Source organism: Aulostomus chinensis, chromosome 9 (genome assembly GCF_037954235.1).
Source record: "Aulostomus chinensis isolate RoL2024-O1b breed Wild chromosome 9, RoL_Achi_v1.0, whole genome shotgun sequence".
Classification (NCBI taxonomy): Eukaryota; Metazoa; Chordata; class Actinopteri; order Syngnathiformes; family Aulostomidae; genus Aulostomus; species Aulostomus chinensis.
In genome coordinates, this window is record NC_141328.1 from 11,626,181 (window position 1) to 11,645,622 (window position 19,442).

Sequence of the window (19,442 nt, forward strand, 5' to 3'; positions counted from 1 at the left end):
CTTACACTGTCTCTCATTCGTATTGCTACCAAGAGGAGGGGTCAGTGACTTGACTCAGTGGTGCATTTTCAGACACAGAAGGCAGGAAGAGTGTGACTTGTCATTTCTCTTAAAGGCAGGGAAAGGGAAAATCACTATCATTGCATTAAATGCTGGCTGCATCACACCACAACCAAACTTTTGATATACATTTGATGACTGCAGCAGCTGTCACGCATACTAATTCCACGATGGAGTGAACCAAGCCTTAAAAATGCCTTGGCATAGTTTCATACTATAACTGATGACTAATCAGCCATATTTGACGCTGCCTGGTGATGTTCCATTGCAGCCAGCAGATGAGAGGAAGGTAGAGCTTGTTGGCTTTGCAAGGAGCCAACAAGGAGTTGGAGTAGATGGGCAACAGGGCAGATGGTGCGGAGAGAATGATAGAAAGGATAAAAGCCACTCTACCTGACGCTGAGCTCGCGCTGTGAGCCATGGAGGGTTTGGATGAAGGTGTGGTGGGAAAAGAGTGGGAGATCAATCCATCAGCAGTGTATGTGCAACTGTCTAGTGTCGAAAGTGTGTGCGTATAGGGGGAGATATAAAGCAAACTGTTGCACGAAAACATCAGCATGAGGGGAAAAAAGTGCCTTTGGTGACAATTTATGCATGCTTAACAAATCCAAAAGGAAAAATAAACTACAGAGATTATTTATAGATTAATACTGAAGAGCATAATGGTGCAAGAATGAGTACTGTGAAGCTGAACCATACATTGGGTGGCAAATAATTCTGTATCAAATTACAGATAGGTTCCATAAAAATACATAATGCATTTTATATTCAGTTGATCTTATTACATTTTTTTTTTTACCTCCAACTGGAAGGTAATGTGATCACAGAAATGACTGTTTGTAAGTAGAATATCTCTAAAATTAATTAGCAGACTTTGATGAAATTTAATAGTCATATTACACATTACTAATCTTTTGGAGGTGATGTGGATCAATGGAGTGATCCTGAATTGCAGGCAGGATTTAGCTATTAGCAGCATTTTTTGGACTTGTCAGATTAATTTTGATCAAATTCAATCAGTCCATGTTTAAGAGTACAAAGAAGAGCATTCTGGCTTAATCTTGAATGCATTTGCAGTCTGAAAAATTTGCATATCTTAAAGAAAAACACTGTTAATACTGTAAATATATTTAGCTCATGGATATGTTATGGTTCATGCTCTGAATCCAGGACATAGAAGGTCTAACTTCGGCAATTTAGAATAAAATCTATGGACACCTTTTAATATTCAGTATCCATGAGGCCTCCTCGGGGGAAGTATTTGCTCTCCAAATGCTCTCTCGTAAATTTTTTTTTTTTTTTTAATTTTGCATACATTCAGTAAGAGAATTTTTTTCTTTTACAAATTAAAATAATAAAATTCCTTAACAGTTACATATTTGAACCAGAAATAACTATTACAATCATAATATTTAACATGCAAGATTTTTTATCTCTATCAGATGTTTACATTAAGTCATACTGTACAGCCATCAAATATATTCATTTTCCCTACTCAATTCTGTACAATGCATTTTCTAACCACTGGAGGGTGTGTTTAAGCAAGAGTGCAGATAAGAGTATCAAGTGTCCATAAATTTCTACCATAGTAAGCTGTTCTGAGATGAAAAAAAAAAATTAACATGAGAAAAAAAGGTGTGACCTCATCCTTCACTTCACCATTATATGTACATTGCATGTTGACATTGCACGTTTTCAGTATGTGAGGTCTGTGTTTGTGAGTGTGACCTCTCACCTCTTCCAGTTGACTATGGACATGCTGTACTATTAAATCAATGGCCACCATGTTGCCACCCCCTGAAACAAAATTACATGATACGATATAATTTAATCTGTTTGAACAGAAAATAGTAGTGGTTAAGTAAATGTACTGTATATATATATATAAGGTATATGAGTACCACGAGGCACCACAATGTCAGCCAGGCGCATGGTGGGCTCAATGTACTGCTCAAAGGCCGGCTTGACAAACTTGTTGTACTGCTTGATGACACCCTCAATGTCACGACCTCTTTCTGTGATATCCCTCCTCAGCCGTCGCACAAGCCGGATGTCAGAGTCAGTGTCTACAAAGATCTTCATGTCCAGCAACTGACAGGGATACATGAAACAACAAAATGTTTGGTTGTACATGAAGTTACATCGCACACATTTTTAAGATGAAACCAGATATACAGTGATCTAAATATACTTTCTGGATTCTATTCTTAGTGTCTCCATGGTTTTTACATCACCAGCAGCGACAATTCCTTTTCAGATGTAAGAAACAGTACAGTACTTTAATAACTTGTGTAAAACCTGCAGATGTCTTTTAATTCTTTTTGACAACCAGTGAATCTGATTCAATCATTTATATAACCTCAGAATATATTTGTCTGATATAAACAAACTGTGACGACATTTAAAAACAAAAACTTAGTTTTGGCATTGGTACGTTACTACAACTAAGTTCCATCCAGAAAATGAGGTAAAAAAACTATTGATGTTCAGATGTTCAAAAATCTAATAATTTTTAGTCAGATTTGCCTTTTTAACAAAAAAAAAAGACAGAGATTCATTAATCGAGTTACATTTTACAATAATAAATATCTGGGATGTGATGATGTTTTTTCTTAACTGCATGAAACTAGAAAAAATAGAAATGCAACACTTTGCTTTTAACTCACTCTCACACTTAGGTCAACATATTTATTTATATCACCAGCAAGTATGGCAAACATGTTATTTATTTGCCAAGATAATCTCTTGCACAGGTGGAGAATATGGAAATAGCGATTAAAAGTTTTGATCACAACAAAGATGTTCCAAATAATTTTGTCAATCAAAGGCCACACAAAACACAGATGTCGCAAGTCAACAAGGGCAATTGTCATGTTCTAAGCAAAATGCAGCTGTAAATGTTCTATCGTGAATAACTGAATGCCTTGGAAGTCAATTCCAACAATTTGGCACCAAAGCAAACAGACCACATGCCCACAGAGGCTGTCAGTTCATGATCAGAATGGTCGTCTGCTGCATTTGTGTGACTACCTAAGACCAGCAACATGTCAAGAGTGGGAACAGTGTTCAATGTGCTGACCCACATCTTGAGTGGACTCTTGCCACTGGAAAACAGTACTCTTCACAGGTGAATCCTGTTTTCACCTCAACCATGTATATGGTAATAATCCATCGTCGTCTACCGCTTATTCCTTACTAGTAAGGGTCGCGGGGGGGGCTAGAGCCTATCCCAGCATCTACGGGCAAGAGGCGGGGTACACCCTGGACAGGTCGCCAGTCCATCGCTGGGCCAACATACAGAGACGCACAACCATTCACACTCACATTCATACCTACGGTCAATTTAGAGAATCCAATCAGCCTAGTCCCCAAATTGCATGTCTTTGGACGGTGGGAGGAAGCCGGAGTACCCGGAGAGAACCCACGCAGGCACGGGGAGAACATGCAAACCTTCTTGCTGTGAGGCCACAGTGCTAACCACTGCACCACCGTGCAGCCCTATGGTAATAATGATGATAATAATAATAATAATAATAATAATAATCTTTATTTGAAAGCACATTTCATTTAGAGAGTTTTACATGCAAAAATGTTGCATGTAATTAGAGTTCCCCTGCTGGATATCAACAATTTGAGTGTTTTGATTCATGGCACTGTTCACGATACCATCTCAGACAATAATGATTTGATTATCATAGAACGAGGCAAACTGATCGCATTTTGATTAAGATGCAGGGCATTTCTGCACGTGCTGCTGGGAAGCATTTATGAGATGATTAACTGTGGAAAATAAGACTTTGTGGGGCACCCTGGTGACACATTGGTTAAATGCATACACTGGCCAAGGCCGCACAGAAAACTAGGGATTGATTCTGGCCCAGGGTCCTATTCTGCATGTCATCCCTCCTCTCCCTCCCCTTTCATTTCTTCACTGTAACTATCTAATAAAAAAGACCAAAAAAAGAACTTTGAAAAAAAAATAAGACTTTGGAATTGTAGACAACACATATGGCATTATGTTGGTGAATGATTTTTTTTTTATGTGAATTTTTTTCTTGAGAGATGGTTTGGCATATCCATCCATCCATTGTCTTCCGCTTATTCCTGTTAAGGGTCGCTGGGGCGCTGGAGCCTATCCCAGCGGCTACGGGCGAGAGGCGGGGTACACCCTGGACAGGTCGCCAGTCCATCACAGGACCAACATATATCGACAAACAACCATTCACACCTACGGTCAATTTAAAGTATCCAATTAGCCTAGTCCCCAATTACATGTCTTTGGACGGTGGGAAGAAGCCAAAGTACCCAGAGAGCACCCACGCAAGCACAGGGAGAACATGCAAACTCCACACAGAAAGATCCCATGCCCAAGCCGGGACTCTGACGATCGACTTCCCTCCCAAGCAGACATTCTCTCCATGGAAATGTGGTCTAATAAAAAGTTTCCATATTGAGTAATGCTTAGGTTATTCTTGGATTTCCAATTAATCAGGATGGCCTTTTTTGCAATGCTTAGAGCAGAGAGGAGCATGCAGGATTTGTTTACTTCCATATTAACATTAGTGACGTCACCTAGCAGACAAAGTGAGGGGGAGGTAGGGATGGGGTACCCTAACCACCGAGATAGGTCTATGCAAACCCCCTGCCAAAAATTGTTAACAGGTGTACAAAGCCAAATAGCATGCAGATCGCAGTCTGGTGAGCCAGTCGCACAGTTTGGACAAATGTTTGTTTGTGTGAGGCCCATCTGGAACATCCTTTGTCCTGTATAGTGTGTTCTGTGGAGAACCTTGTAATTTATTAATTGTAGGTTACCCTTTTGAATCATTCTAAATGTGTTGGAGCAGATTTGTATCCAAAAGTTAGGGTCTGGGTTGATCGACAGATCTTTCTCCCATTGATAGAGATTGTAAGATCTGTTGTAGATACTATTGAGTTAATTTTAGACAGTAGCTTAGGGGGTGAAAGCTGTAAAAATCTGTTACTGTTATTCTGGGTGGAAGCTCTAAGTCCAGCTGGGTAAGGTCAAACCGTGCCTGTATTATAGATTTGAGCTGAAGATATTCCAGAAATTTGTTTTTGTTAATACCATAATTTGCTGTAATTTGATTAAATTGTATGAATTCATTGTCTTGGAAGATGTGCTCTGATGTTTTATCCCTTTACATAGACAGATAGATAGATAGATAGATAGATAGATAGATAGATAGATAGATAGATAGATAGATACTTTATTGATCCCGTGGGAAATTCAGTTCCTCAGCTGCATTACAGTCACACACATTGCATAAAAAGCACAGAAACAATAACAATACGGTATAAAAAGGATAAAAAAACAGTATAACAGAATAAATAAATAAATAAATAAATAATGGCTATTGAAAGTCAGTTGGCTAGTACCTCTACCCGGCCCTTACTCATCACCCCCCTTCCCCAGAGATGTGTTATAAAGTCTGATGGCCCTGGGCAGGAAGGACCACCGAAGTCTCTCAGTCTATCACTGAACAAGCTCCTGTGCCTCCCCACCATGTCGTGCAGTGGATGGCTGCTGTCGTCCATGAGGGAGAGCAGTTTGCTCAGTGCTCTCCTCTCCGCCACTGTCACAACCGAGTCCTGCACAGCACCAATCACAGAGGTGGCTTTCTTTATAAGCTTGTCCAGCCTCTGTGTGTCCTTCTGCTTGGTGCTGCCCCCCCCCCCCCCCAACACACCACCCCATAGAAGAGGGCGCTGGAGACCACTGACTGATAAAACATCAGCAGCATCCTTCTGCACACATTAAAGTATGCCAGCCTCCTCAGGAAATATAGCCTGCTCTGCACTTTCTTATAGACACCGTCAGTATTAACTGACCAGTCCAGCTTGTCGTCCAGCTGCAACCCCAGGTACTTGTAGGAGGCAACCACCTCAATCTTCTCGCCGCTGATCTTAACAGGCAGAGGAGAAGGACGGCACCTCCAAAAGTCCAGTACCATCTCCTTGGTCTTAGAGGAATTGAGCTGCAGGTGGTTCAGGTGACTCCAGGTGGTAAAATCCTCCACAAGGGATTTCTACTCACCCTCATGCCCCCCTCTGATACACCCGACGATGGCAGTGTCATCAGAGAACTTCTGCACATGACACTGTTTGGTGTTGTGCATGAAGTCCGCTTTGTAGAGTGTGAAAAGGAGAGGGGCCAGCACAGTCCCCTGCGGCGCTCCCGTGCTGCGGGTCACAATGTCAGATGTAATAGACCCCAACCTGACAAACTGAGGTCTGTCGGTGAGGTACTCTGTGATCCATGACGTGGGAGTGGGTCAACCTGCATGGTGGTGAGTTTGTCCTTCAGGCGTAGAGGCTGTATGGTGTTGAAGGTGCTGGAGAAATCTATAAAAAAAATTCTCACAGCGCCACTTTCCCTGCCGAGGTTTGTGAGGGCACGATGTGGGAGGTAAAGCACAGCGTCCTCAACTCCAACATTCTTTCAGTAGCAGAACTGCAGTAGGTCCTGGGCTGATTGCACCTGGGGTGTTATGATGCGCAGAATCAGTCTCTCCAGTGTCTTCATTAGATGGGAGGTGAGGGCAACCGGCCTGAAGTCATTGAGGATGCTGGGTCACCTTTTCTTCGATACAGGGATAATGCAGGACGCTTTCCAGACAGTTGGGACCCTCCCCAGACGAAGGCTCAGATTGAAAATTGCAGAGTTGGCAGAGCCCCTACAGCACACGCCTTGAGCAGCCTCGGACACAGCCCGTCCAGACCAGCTGCCTTCCTGGGGCGGAGTCTTCCCCGCTCATGTCGGACCTGGTCAGTGGTGATGGAAATGGAAATGGGGGGATAGTGAGATCAGAGGCGGGCAGGGGAGATGGAGCAGACAGGGGTGGGCAGGATGGGAGAGCTGGCACAGTGAGGTGAGTAGGAGAGGAGGCAGATGTTGAGTCAAACCGGTTGAAGAAGGTGTTGAGTTCATTTGCTCTCACCTTGCTCCTCTCGACAGCAGCACCGCCTGTGATGGTCCTCATCCCCTTCCAGACCTCCCGCATATCACTGGCCTGCAGCTTCCTCTCTAGCTTCCTCCTGTAAGAATTCTTGGCCTCTCTTGTGCAGTCCCTCAGCTCTCTCTGTGCTCTCCTCATCTCCTCCGGATCTTTATTTTTGAACGCCCTTTTTTTTCCTGTTGAGTACAGCTTCCACTTCGCTGGTTACCCAGGGTTTGTTATTCCCAAAGCAGGGAACAGGAACCGCTGCATCTAGACAGAAGTTCAGATAGTCCGTGATGCAGTGCGTAGAGCCCTCAATGTCCTCCCCAAAAGAGTCCAGCATGACGTTCCAGTCTGTGGAATCAAAACAGTCCCTGAGGATCTCCTGATCTCCATCTTGCCACTTCCTGAAGGAGCGAGATGTTATGGGCTGTTTTTTAACCATAGGTGTGTACAGGGGTGACAGGTAGATCAGTTTGTGGTCAGACTTACCCATAGGTGGCTGTGTATGCACCTTTAATGTTAGCATACAGCAAGTCAATAGTCCTGTTTTCACGGGTCGGACAGTCCACAAACTGATGAAAGGCAGCCAAAGTTGAGCTGAGGGTGACGTGGTTAAAATCACCGGAGATGACAAAAAAGGCTTCAGGGTGCTGTTTTTGTAGCCGTGCAACTGACGTGTGTATCATGTCACATGCAGCTCCCGCGTCTGCTCTGGGAGGAATGTAAACACACACTGCTATGACGTGAGTGAGCTCTAAGGGCAGGTAATATGGCCTCAGGTCTACAGCTAGCAGTTCCAGATCACGGCAGCACAGAGTGTCCTTAACAGTCACATGAGAAGGATTACACCATCTGTTGTTAACATACAGTATGAGTCCCCCTTCCTTTGCTCTTAACACATGCCTTAGTGTCCCTGTCAGCTCTCACAGATGTAAATCCATGCAACTCCACGTTAGCATCCGGTATGTAGCTGGTTAGCCACATCTCCGTCAAGGAGACCAAACTGCACTCTCGGTACATCCTCTGTGTTTTAATCAGGCCCACAAGCTCGTCAACTTTGTTCTGGAGCCCATTGACATTTCCCACCAGTATGGACGGGGCCGATGGTTTATATCTCCGCTGCTTACTGTTTGTTATGCCGTTCTTCACTTTAGCTCCAGCTCTGCAGCCACGATACCTCCGCCTTATTTCCGCGGGGATAGAATGTCTCTCACAGGCGTTTCTCCATCTCCTCAGTCTGAGCAGGTCCCCCCTCGTATAAACAAGTTTCATGTCGTCCTGCTTCGCGTTACAGTCCACAATATCCATAGGCTATAGAAAAAACACAGTCATTCACTCAATCACGACCCATGCAGCAAAATGTATTGTTTTTTTATTTTGCAGAATGTCAGGATTGTTCCGGATAGGTGTGAGCCTGCAAGGGGTGTTCGAGAGCCCATTGCTTTTGAGAAATTCCCACCAGGCTATGAGGGTGTTGCTGATGCTAATACACTTAAAGCAGCTGTGATGCTTGATAATAGGGCTGATAAAGGGTAGATCAGAGATTTGGATTTCTTTGCAAAATGATTGTTCAATATCGAGCCATGCTTGGTCTAATGAGTTTGGCTTTAACCATTTTAGTATGTATTGTAATCTATTGGCCAAGTTGTAATTATAAAAATTTGGTAGTTCCAAGCCACCATGGTCTTTACTCTTTTGTAAAGTCTTTAGGCTTATATGTGGTGGTTTAGCTTTCCAGAGAAATTTGGAGATGTTAGAGTCGAGTGTTTTGAACCAAGTCCGGGAAGGTTGGGTCGGAACCATCGAGAAAACATAGTTAATTTTTGGCAAGATCATCATTTTCACTGTTGCTATTCTTCCCATAAGTGATATGGGTAGTGTCCTCCACCGGGTGAGGTTGTCCTCTATTTCTTTAATTAGGGCGGTGTGATTTAGCCGTGTCAGGTCAGAAAGTTTGGCGGAGATGTTGATACCCAGGTATCTAATGTTTCCTGGCCGTAGTGGTGCGGCGAGCGTACTCTGGAAACCTGAGTTAATGGGTAGGACAGTTGGCTTGTTCCAATTAATAGAGTAGTCAGAGATGGTTGAGAATTTATCAGTGAGTGCTATTGTTTCAGGGAGAGATGTTTGTGCATTTTGTGGAAAATTAATACATCAACAGCATAAAGACTTATCTTATGGTTCACATTTGTTGTATCAATTCCCTTGATGTTTTTGTTGTGCGGGACTGCAGCTGCGAGTGTCTCTATAAATATAGCAAAAAGGGAAGGGGAAAGTGGACAACCCTGCCTGGTTCCTCTTTGGAGAGAGAAGCTTGGAGAAGTTTGATCATTTGTTCTAACACAAGCACTGGGAGAGCGGTATAAAGTTTTGATCCAGTTCACAAAGTTATCTCCAAACCCAAACTTTTGTAATGTGGTGAGGAGAAAATTCCAATTTACCCTGTCGAATGCTTTTTCTGCATCTAGGGAGAATATTATGGCATCCTTGCTCTGACTGTTACAGTAGTCTATCAGGTTGATAAGTCTACGTGTGTTGTTGGTAGAGTGTCTGCTTTCAATAAACCCGGTCTGGTCAGGATGTATTATGTGAGGTGTTACTTTTTCAAGCCTTCCAGCTAGCACCTTGCAGATAACTTTAATATCTGCATTTATAAGTGATATTGGACGATAGCTTGATGGAAGTGCTGGGTCTTTGTCCAGTTTAAGGAGAAGGCTAATAATCGCACAGTCCATGTTGGGTGGAAGGGTAAAGGTTTCCTGTATTTCAGTGAACATTTTGGAGGATATTGGTGCAAGCTCAGGCCAAAACTCTTTGCAGAATTCTGCAGGAAAGGCATCCGGTCCCGGGGCTTTCTTATTTGGCATATGTTTAAGGGCTTCTTGAAGTTCCTCAATTGAAATAGGTGACTCCAGAGCCATTATTTAGTCTTGATTTTAATTTTAAGTCAACTGTGCACAGAAAGGTGTTGATGCTGGATTTGGATGGGTTAATCAAGGATGAATAAAGTTTTTTATAGAATTCCCTAAAAATGTAATTTTTTTCTTCTGGGTCACATGTTATTTTCCCCGTGGAGTTCTTTATGGAGGGTATTGTTGCTCTTTCTTTGTTCCATTTTAGTTGGTTTGCTAAAAATCTGCTGGATTTATTGTTACGTTCAAAATGCTCCAAGCGTAATCTCTGCAGCTGAAATTGTGTTTTGATGTTGAGTAAATCATTTAGTTTTAGTTTTAATTCCCTTAATTCTCTCAGTAGCTGTTCCTCTAGGGAGGTGGCATAAGTTGTCTCTAAGGCTTTAATTTTTTCATTTAATTCTGTTTCGAGAGCTTTCTCCTGTTTTTTCTTATATGAAGAGTAAGATATTATTTTGCCGCGTATGACTGCTTTTGCCGCCTGCCATAGCACACAAGCTGAGACATCAGGCTGATCATTTATTTCACAGAATAGTGTCCATTCCTCCTGAAAGAATTTAACAAAATTGGGGTCCTTGAGCAATGATGTATTAAATCTCCATTGTTTAGAAAGCGGTGTTCTAGTTTTTTTTTGTGAGTGTCAGAGTGACTGGTGCGTGGTCGCTAATGACAATGGGGTGAATCTTGGTGTCAAAGACGTCCTTCACAATTGAGTTACTAATTAAAAAGTGGTCTAAACGGGAGTAGGAGTGGTGGACTGGTAAGTAGTAGGTGTATTCCTTAGCGTGGGGTGATGTGAGCGCCAAGCATCACAAAGACCAAAATCACTCATGTACTGCTTTATTATATCGGATGATTGGCAATTGCGTTGATTAACTGCCCTACTGATTCTGTCCACTTGTGGGTTGAATACCAGGTTGAAGTCCACTCCTACTATAAGTGCTGTGTCTGAGTGGGCTGAACGTGCTGTGAAGAAGCTGTGGAAGAAGGAGGGGTCATCAAAATTTGGACCATATATACTGGTAATACATACGTCTGTGTTGTGTGTGGATATGATGACTATTATAAACCTACCTTCTGGGTCTACAATTGTGTTTTTACAAGTGAACCTAATGTTTTTGTGAATTAGAATGGCTACGCCTCTTTGTTTGGTGTTATAACTTGCTGTGTATGTGTGCGGGAACTGTGAGCTTAATATATGATTTCCTACTTTAGGTAGATGGGTTTCCTGTAATAGGACAATGTCTGCTTGTAAATTGTGTAGGTGTGTTAAAATTTATAGCCGCTTTTAATGTGAGCTGATTCCGCATACATTCCAAGTGACAAACCGTTGTTTGTCTAAACTGATCTACTGAGTGTAAATTGTAATAAGTAGGTGAGTAAGCAAGATAACGTGTGCCTGTGTTTAAGTGTGCGCGCATATGTGTGTGTGTGTGTGGTGGTGGCAGACAGGAAGAGATTGCATGTGTGTGGCAAATGTAACTGAATATTATATAATTGCTCTGCGAACCATATAAACATCACATTTATAAATAAGATGTAACACAAAACAACGACAGGAAAAACAACGGGGTGACATCAATACACACTTGTGAGTGAGATCGGCATGTAGTAGCCTACCACGTGCGATGTGCGTTTGTATATTTTTACGATTAACACAGTATTGAAAGAAAAAAAAACAACCTATGAATGACAGAAATTGGTGTTACCTTCATCCGTAACCTTAACCATGCTAATACCATCCTCGGCTGAATCCGGTGAGTCCCAGGTGGAGAGAGGAGACGCGCTTTCATAGAGGCATAGGGTGATCTCCGGATTGCGGAACAGCTGGCCGTTAACATAGAGTTTGTCCACCGTGATGACGGCGCGGGATCCTCCGTTGATGAACTTTTTCCTGACAGGGAACAGGCATTTGCGGCACTCCAGTATCTCTTTAGGGAATTGATTGTTTATGGTGTAGTCCGTTCCTCTCAGCTCCCTGCTCCGGCTCTTCACTAGCTCCTTCTGCTTTAAGTGTTCAAACTTCGCAATGATGGGTCTGGGGTGCTGGTTATCTGGTCTCTTCCCTCCAAGGCGACGCACCCGGTGGAAGGCGATGTTCTTCACGGTCTCCATCGGAAGTTTCAGCTGTTTGTGGAGGAAGTCTTTGATGTACATCTCAGGGTCTTCCTCCGTCTGCTCAGGTATGCCGGAGAATACCAGGTTGTCCTGCATGCTTCGAGCTTGGATGTCAAGGATAGCCTCTTTCATCCGTTTGTTCTCCACTGTGATCTTTGTCGCCCCCTCAGTGAGTGATTTAATGGAGGATTGAAGGGCTTGATTTTCAGCGGCCAGTGAAGCCACCTGTTGCTGGCTGAATTCCAAAGACTCACGGAGAGCCTGGAACTCTTTGTGGAGGATTTCCACTAGAGCGAGTCTGGCATCAAAACTTGTTAGTTTCTAGTCAATTGAGTCCAGGGTGTCCCCGAGGTCCTTATCGGGTGATGAGGGTGCGGCTTCTTTTGGGAAGTGGGGTCGCCGCGTAACCGGTCTTCCCCATGATGAGTCGGTGGTAGCACTCGTCGACGTACTCCTGCAGACTTTCCACCATTTCTTCTTCCAGATTTTATTGATGAGGATTGTTGGTGGATGAGAGAACTGAAAATTTCTTACCGTAGTTTGAGGTTTTGATGAGTCAAACTGTGTAGATTGGCGTTAATACGTTCAGATGTGTGCTGCCATGTTGAATCGCGCACAGGTATGACGTTCACCCTGACATGCTCAGTCCTCCTCCTCCTCCTCCCTCCAGCAGCTCTACTCTGCGTCCCACCCAAATGACTGAGCTTCTCACTCTATCTCTAAGGGAGAGCCCAGCCACCCTGCGGAGGAAACACATTTCGGCCACTTGTATTCGTGATCTCGTTCTTTCTGTCATCACCCAAAGCTCATGACCATTGGTGAGGGCTGAAATGTACATTGACTGGTAAAGCGAGAGCCTTGCCTTTTGGCTAAGCTCCCTCTTCACCACAATGGACTGGTTCAGTGCCCGCGACACTGCGTATGCCGCTCCGCCTGTCAATCTCCCGCTCCATCCTACCTTCACTCATGAACAAGACCCCGAGATACTTCACCTCCACCTGAGGAGGGGCCTCCCCCCCAACCCAAAGTGGGCAAACCACCCTTTTCCACCTGAGGACCATGGCCTCAGACTTGGAGGTGCTAATTCTCATCCCAGCCCCTTCACAATCAGCTGCAAACTGTCACAGCAAGAGTTGAAGGTTGTGGCTTGATGGAGCTAAGAGGACCATGTCATCCACAAAAAGCAAAGACAAAATCCTCCTGACACCAAACTCAACCCCCCCACCAACAAGTTGCGCCTAGAAATTCTGTCCATAAAATGTTATGAACAGAACCAGTGACAAAAGGCAGCCTCGGCGGAGTCCAACCCTCACTGGGAACAAGTCCAACTTACTGCCAGCAATGCGGACCAGACTCTCACTCCTCCGGTAGAAAGACTGAACGGCCCTTTGTAAGGGGCCATCCACCCCATACTCCCGGAGTACCCCCCCACAGAGTGCTCCTGGGAACACGGTCAAAAGCTTTCTCCAGATCCACAAAACACATGTGGACTGGTTGGGCAAACTCCCATGCCCCCTCCAGCACCCTAGCGAGGGTGAAGAGCTGGTCCCCAGTTCCACGGCCAGGACGAAAACCACACTGCTCCTCCTCAATCTGAGGTTCCACGATCGCCCTGACCCTCCTCTCCAGTACCCTGGCGTAGACCTTTCCAGGGAGGCTTGGGAGTGTGATCCCCCGATAGTTGGAACACACCCTCTGGTCCCTTTCCTAAAGATGGGGACCACCACCCCGGTCTGCCACTCCAAAGGCACCGCCCCCGATGTCCACGCAATGTTGCAGAGACATGTCAACCAAGACAGCCCCACAACATCCAGAGCCTTGAGATACCCAGGGCGGATCTCATCCACCCCTGGAGCTCTGCCACCGCGGAATTGCTTAACTGCCTCGGTGACTTCTGCCCCAGAGATTGGATGACCCCTCCCCAAGCACTCCCCAAACTCTGTCTCCTCCATGGAGTATGTGTTGGTGGGATTGACGAGTTCCTCAAAGTATTCCTTCCACCGCCCAATTATCTCTCCAGTTGACGTCAGCAGCCTCCCGTCCCCACTGTTAACAGTGTGGGCAAGTTGCCGCCTTCCCCCCCTGAGGCGATGGACGGTTTGCAAGAACCTTTTCAGAGCTGACCGATAGTCATTCTCCATGGTCTCACCAAACTCCTCCCATGCCTGAGTTTTTGCCTCGGTAACTACCATGGCTGCATACCGCTTGACCTGCCAGAACCGGCCGGCTGCGTCTTGAGACCCACAGGCCAGCCATGCCCTGTAAGCCTCCTTTCTTCAGCCTGATGGCTCCCCTCACCTCTGGTGTCCACCAGTGGGTTCGAGGATTACCGCCGCGACCAGCCCCAGCAGCCTTACAGCCCCAGCTCACAACAGCCGCCTCGACAATGGCAGAGCGGAACATGGCACATTCGGACTCAATGTCCCCCGCTGCCCCCGGGATGTGATCAAAGCTCTGCCGGAGGTGGGAGTTAAAGATCATTCTGACAGGTTCTTCCACCAGGTGTTCCCAACAAACCCTCACTACTCGTTTGGGCGTGCCAGGTCTGCGCGGCGTCTTCCCCTGCCACCTGATCCAACTCACCACCAGCTGGTGATCAGTTGACAGCTCAGCTCCTCTCTTCACCCGAGTGTCCAGAACATGCGGTCGCAGGTCTGATGATACGACTATAAAATCGATCATAGACCTACGACTGAGGATATGCTAGCGTGTCTCCTGATAATACCTGCATGTTCTTGTGAGGAATGTGACTCCATTCCACAAAGTTCACTGAATGCTATCAATCTATTAATGAGAGGGAGATTCACTGCATTGTGAAATTCAAAAGGTAGTTAAACATGTTTTAAAAATTTTGAACATGGACACCCTCCAGTAGAATCCCAGGTTTTGAATTAGCTTACATCAAGCACAAAACATGCACATTTACTGAACTTTTCTGCTCGTAAATGCAATTGAAAACACACAACATAAGCACAGAAAAAAGGTCTGAGCAAATGCACAGATAAAAATACATCACCTTCCACTGACCACTTGAACATGTTCAAGAACAATAACCTTGCCCTACCTGCAAGAGGTCTTTATCTGCAAAGGCCATGATCCCTTCAAAGATTATAACACTGGCTCCATACACAGTTTTCTGTGGCAGACGTAACATAAGTACGAGTTATCACAGTAGTATGTACAGTGCAAGAGTAGATATCAGTCATTATGTTATCGCTGCCATGTTGAGAAAATATCTATCTGACATTCATGCTGGTTAAAGTAAAAGTATGTAGCAGTATTAAGAAATTAAAAGTTGTATTTATAGGGAGGATTAAATTCCTCTTCAATAAACAAAATCATATTCAATAATTCAAACTTGCATTTGCATGTTTGGATGTGTGCCTTCATATCCTCACCCACTCCTTCTGTCTCCCATGGGTTGTGAAGTCATATACAGGGATTTTCACACTCTTGCCCTGTTTCAGTTTGCGAAGGGTGTATGTCAGTAAATCAAAATCAAAGGCATCAGGGTGGTCAAAGTTGTAGTCGTTGCTGGCAGCTAGAGTTTGCTCTTCTGATGATAGGACCTGGGGACATACATAGAAGAGTGTTGCAATATTTTGCTTTTTTTTTTCTTCAAGCACACTGCAATGTGAGTAAAATGCCTCTCCCTCCTCTCAGTCTGCAGCTTGGCCTAAAATACACAAACAGTGTCAACAAATGCATAATGGGTTAATAAACTACATTCATTTCTTGAAAAAAGGAACAACACAAACTGAAACTTTTCAAAATTATTTAACAAAAATTCTAGTCAGGAACTCCCATCAGCATTTCTTTTAAAGTTGAATGAAATTTTGAATCAATTAATATAGACTACAGACTGAAAGATTTGCATTTTCTTCAATTAACTTATCAAATTCATGCAAATGGGTGAAAAATACTAATTTGAATCATCCTAAAAATGCTCAAGAATCAATCTATTGATCGGCCAGGCTGGTTATCAATTAACCTGGTTGCAGCATACAGGAAAAGAGCAGAGACGAGGCAGGCATGAGCCCGCAGAAATCCCAAAATGAGAAGTACAGAGCAACATTAACAGCAGGTTAGTGTGTTACATTGTTGAACAGAGGTCAGCCCTATCTAGGGAGCAAAGGGACTGAAACACAGTATAATGTAATTACGTACAGTAAACGGAGCAAATACTTCTGTATATATACTGAGATGTCAGCAAGTATGAAGTGCAAATCCAAAAGGAGGACAATGTAAGAGCCCAATATGATCGATCCACACCATGTGTCATAATAATAATCTTTATTTACATAGAATACAGAGAGTACTTGTTTGTTTAAGTTTATTGCCATTTTAGCAACTATGGCTGTTTAATGGCCAAAACAGGTAAAATTATACATCATACAATTTTAAAAACAGACAATTGTAATAGATACATATAAGATAATAAGTTAAATATATTTAAAAAGTTTTTTTTACATCAATACATGATAAAAAAAATTCTGCACTTTTAAAGGTGGGACCTTATTAAAAATGCTTTCTATAGTACTTTGTTTAAAAAACTGCTGCCTTTTATTTGTCAAGGCAGAGCAAGACAGTGAAATATGCTTGATCGTTAAAGGCCCATTGCAAAAATGACACAATGGAAATTCGCTTCCAGTCAACAAAAAACCAAGTGTTAATCTCGAATGACCAATTGTACATCTTGTATAAAGAACTTGATCATGTCTGGATAAGAAACAAATAAAATCATCTCTTTTTAACAGGCTGACATACTGTATTTCATGCAATTTGTTATCAAGGCATTTATCCCATTCAGTTTGCCATTCATCAAAGATATAAGAGCATAGTGCAGGAGGTAGGGATTTGACATTCTGTCACTTCTTCAGTCAAAGCTTTTTTGGCAGCACTATCTACTTTCTCATTGCCACTCAGACCCACATGGCCAGGGACACAGCAAAAAAAACACATTCAAACTTTTTTAAATGTTCCAGCTTTTCAAGCATTCTTACAATCAGAGGACGATCAGTTTTTAAAAACTCCAGTGCTTGAAGACATGATCTAGAATCTGTGCAAATCAAAGAATACTGATGATTGGTCTTTTCTTTGTATTCAAGACTTAAAAGCAAGGCTTGAGCTTCAGCTGTAAAAATAGAGCACAGTTCTGGAATGCGTAGGCCACACTGATTTGAACTAACTACTATTGCTGATGCCTCACAGTTGTCCATTTTTGATCCATCAGTATAAACAGGAGTATGTAAGGGGAAACGCTGCCGTAAATCAAAAAAGCAGCTCTGATATTCGTTTGGATGGGTTCTAAATTTCTTTCTGTGACTTAAATCCTTTGTAATCTCAGGTCATTTCAGAATCCAAGGGGGAATGGGGGAAAGTTGAGTAGATGTAAGACTGTCCAAATTAATATTCAGGTCCTCAAGAAAAGGCTTTGTTCAAATTCCAAAAGGTCTAACACATTTTGGTCTGGTCTCATAAAATTGTAAAAATTGAGGTTGAAAAACAGTAGAATAGGCAGGGTTATCTTTGTTTCCTTTAAGTTTGATTGCATATTGTAAAGCCAGCTTCAGGCGTCGTAACGGAAGGGGAGGTTCATTTGCTTCCACATAAATACTTTAAATTGGGGAGGTTCTAAAAGCTCCCAAGATCAGCCTTAGTCCTTGGATACTGTGAACAGTGTCAAACATCTGAATATATGATTTCCTTGCAGATCCATAGACAATGCTCCCATATTCCAAACGGGACCTCACAAGTGCTCTGTAAAGACATAACAGCACAGTGCTCTCAGCTCCCCACTTTGTTTTTGCCAGTACTTTTATAATATCCAGCATTTTAAAACATCTCTTCTTAAGACATTTCATGTGTGCAATAAAAGATCATTTATTATCCAAAGTAAGGCCAAGGAATTTAACCTCTTTCACCACTTGAACTGCTTGTAGAGCAGTGGTTCTCAAACTTTTTCTGTCATTCCCCCCTTTGGAGGAAGAAAAACTTTCATTCCTCCCCATGCCAAATTTTTTGACAAAATAGGCCATGTTTAACTTTATTGACCTATTAAAAATTACTAACATTTCTTTAGTTTTTCAGAACTAGAAAAAATGAAATAAAATGTGTTTCATCCCTGTCAAATATCTCTCCATTTTAAAAACAGACCTGACAACAGTTGCTATGAAAGAGGTTTAAAGCACGCTTTGGTTCCGCCGCGAAAAAAATTCCGACGTCCAAACATTAGTTTCCCCTCACCTTTCGCTTTGTTTATGGTTCCGCTGCGAAAAAAATTCCGACGTCCAAACATTAGTTCCCCCCCCCCTCTCGCGCCCCCCCTGGGACGTCTCCGCGCCTGCCACACACTTTGAGAAATGCTGATGTAGAGGAATGGATCATGATGTAAAGACCTTAATTGACAAAAATGTGGACAGTTTTTGATTTAGAAAACTTGAAACCATTCTAAATCGACCATGTACTGATCTTGTTTATACATAACTGGAGTTGTCCTTCAATAAAGCTCATACTTTTCCCTCTAGAATAGAATAGAAGATGCAGAGATCATCGACATAAAGGCTGCAAAAAAGGTTTGGGCGAACTTTACAATACTGTTGATTTTGACACCAAAAAGGGTGACAAAGTATGCATCCCTAGGGAACTCCTAGTTCTTGTAACAGTGTAATAGAAAAAGTAGTTCCAACTTGGACTTGAAAAACCTGTTAGACAAAAAAATTGAGACAAATATGGGCAGATATCCTCTGAACCCCATGTAATATAGGTCCTTTAAAATACCATATCTCCATGTTGTATCAAGCCTTTTCAAGATTAAAAAAAAATAGAATTACATGTTCTTTTCTGATAAATCCATCACGAATGTAGGACTCCAGTCTGATGAGATGATCCAATGTACTCTTTCCTTTTCTGAAGCCACACTCATACTTATTCAAATGTCCTTCTGATTCAAGCATCCAAACAAGTCTATTATTCACCATTCTTTCCATATTTTTACATAAACAACTTGTAAAGGCGATTGGACGAAAATTGTTGGGATCAGTATGGTCTTTTCCTGGTTTTGGAATGGGAATTATTAAAGCTTTTGCCAGGACTTTGGTACATTTTCTGATTCCCAGATTACATTAAATATTTGCAGGAGGTGGGATAATGCACTAGATGGTAAATGTTTCAGAAATTGATAATGAATTGCATCAGGGCCCACTGTAGTATCATGGGAATTTCTTATAGAAGAGAGAAGTTCGTCCATTGAAACGGGTTGACTGTATGGTTCTGTATTTCCTGAGAGGAAATTCAATTCTTTGAGCTCCTCTTTTCTGCGCAAAGCTTGAAATTCAGGACGACAGTTTTCCACGGATGAGTTCTTTTTTAATGTCACTGCAAGTTT

At 42.9% G+C, this 19,442-nt stretch overlaps 3 protein-coding genes across 13 annotated transcripts in view; all 3 read right to left on the bottom strand.

The window, feature by feature from the left end:
- LOC147255809 (uridine-cytidine kinase-like 1) overlaps positions 1-19,442 on the bottom strand; it is a 56,358-nt gene that overhangs the window by 6,204 nt on the left and 30,712 nt on the right. For 7 of the 11 annotated variants that reach the window (XM_086213807.1, XM_086213806.1, XM_086213805.1 and 4 more), the window contains 4 exons: positions 15,454-15,624; positions 15,120-15,191; positions 1,962-2,151; positions 1,796-1,857 (listed from right to left, as the gene is read on the bottom strand). In XM_086213807.1, the coding sequence (XP_086069933.1) occupies positions 1,796-1,857; positions 1,962-2,151; positions 15,120-15,191; positions 15,454-15,624 (495 nt within the window). Of the gene's footprint in view, positions 1-453; positions 471-1,795; positions 1,858-1,961; positions 2,152-15,119; positions 15,192-15,453; positions 15,625-19,442 lie in introns of all 11 variants that reach the window. The other 4 variants (XM_086213804.1, XM_086213809.1, XM_086213811.1 and 1 more) reach the window with 2 other exon arrangements.
- LOC147255810 (uncharacterized) lies at positions 5,756-7,871 on the bottom strand. The gene is made up of 2 exons (XM_086213815.1): positions 7,515-7,871; positions 5,756-7,429 (listed from the first exon to the last, which is right to left on the bottom strand). Exons 1-2 carry the CDS (start codon positions 7,709-7,711, stop codon positions 7,192-7,194), a joined length of 435 nt encoding a protein of 144 aa, XP_086069941.1. The 5' UTR covers positions 7,712-7,871; the 3' UTR covers positions 5,756-7,191.
- LOC147255811 (uncharacterized) lies at positions 8,239-12,579 on the bottom strand. Its single transcript, XM_086213814.1, has 2 exons — positions 11,647-12,579; positions 8,239-8,336 (listed from the first exon to the last, which is right to left on the bottom strand). Exons 1-2 carry the CDS (start codon positions 12,185-12,187, stop codon positions 8,314-8,316), a joined length of 564 nt encoding a protein of 187 aa, XP_086069940.1. The 5' UTR covers positions 12,188-12,579; the 3' UTR covers positions 8,239-8,313.

Bases quoted from the DNA above. Each gene is read 5' to 3' on its own strand.
- LOC147255811 (XM_086213814.1), bottom strand. From the start codon at position 12,187: ATGAAAGAGGCTATCCTTGACATCCAAGCTCGAAGCATGCAGGACAAC. The intron at 8,337-11,646 runs GTAACACCAATT...TTTTTTCTATAG, and splicing joins GGTTAAGGTTACGGATGAAG to CCTATGGATATTGTGGACTG.
- LOC147255810 (XM_086213815.1), bottom strand. From the start codon at position 7,711: ATGATACACACGTCAGTTGCACGGCTACAAAAACAGCACCCTGAAGCC. The intron at 7,430-7,514 runs GTAAGTCTGACC...TCGCTCCTTCAG, and splicing joins GCATACACAGCCACCTATGG to GAAGTGGCAAGATGGAGATC.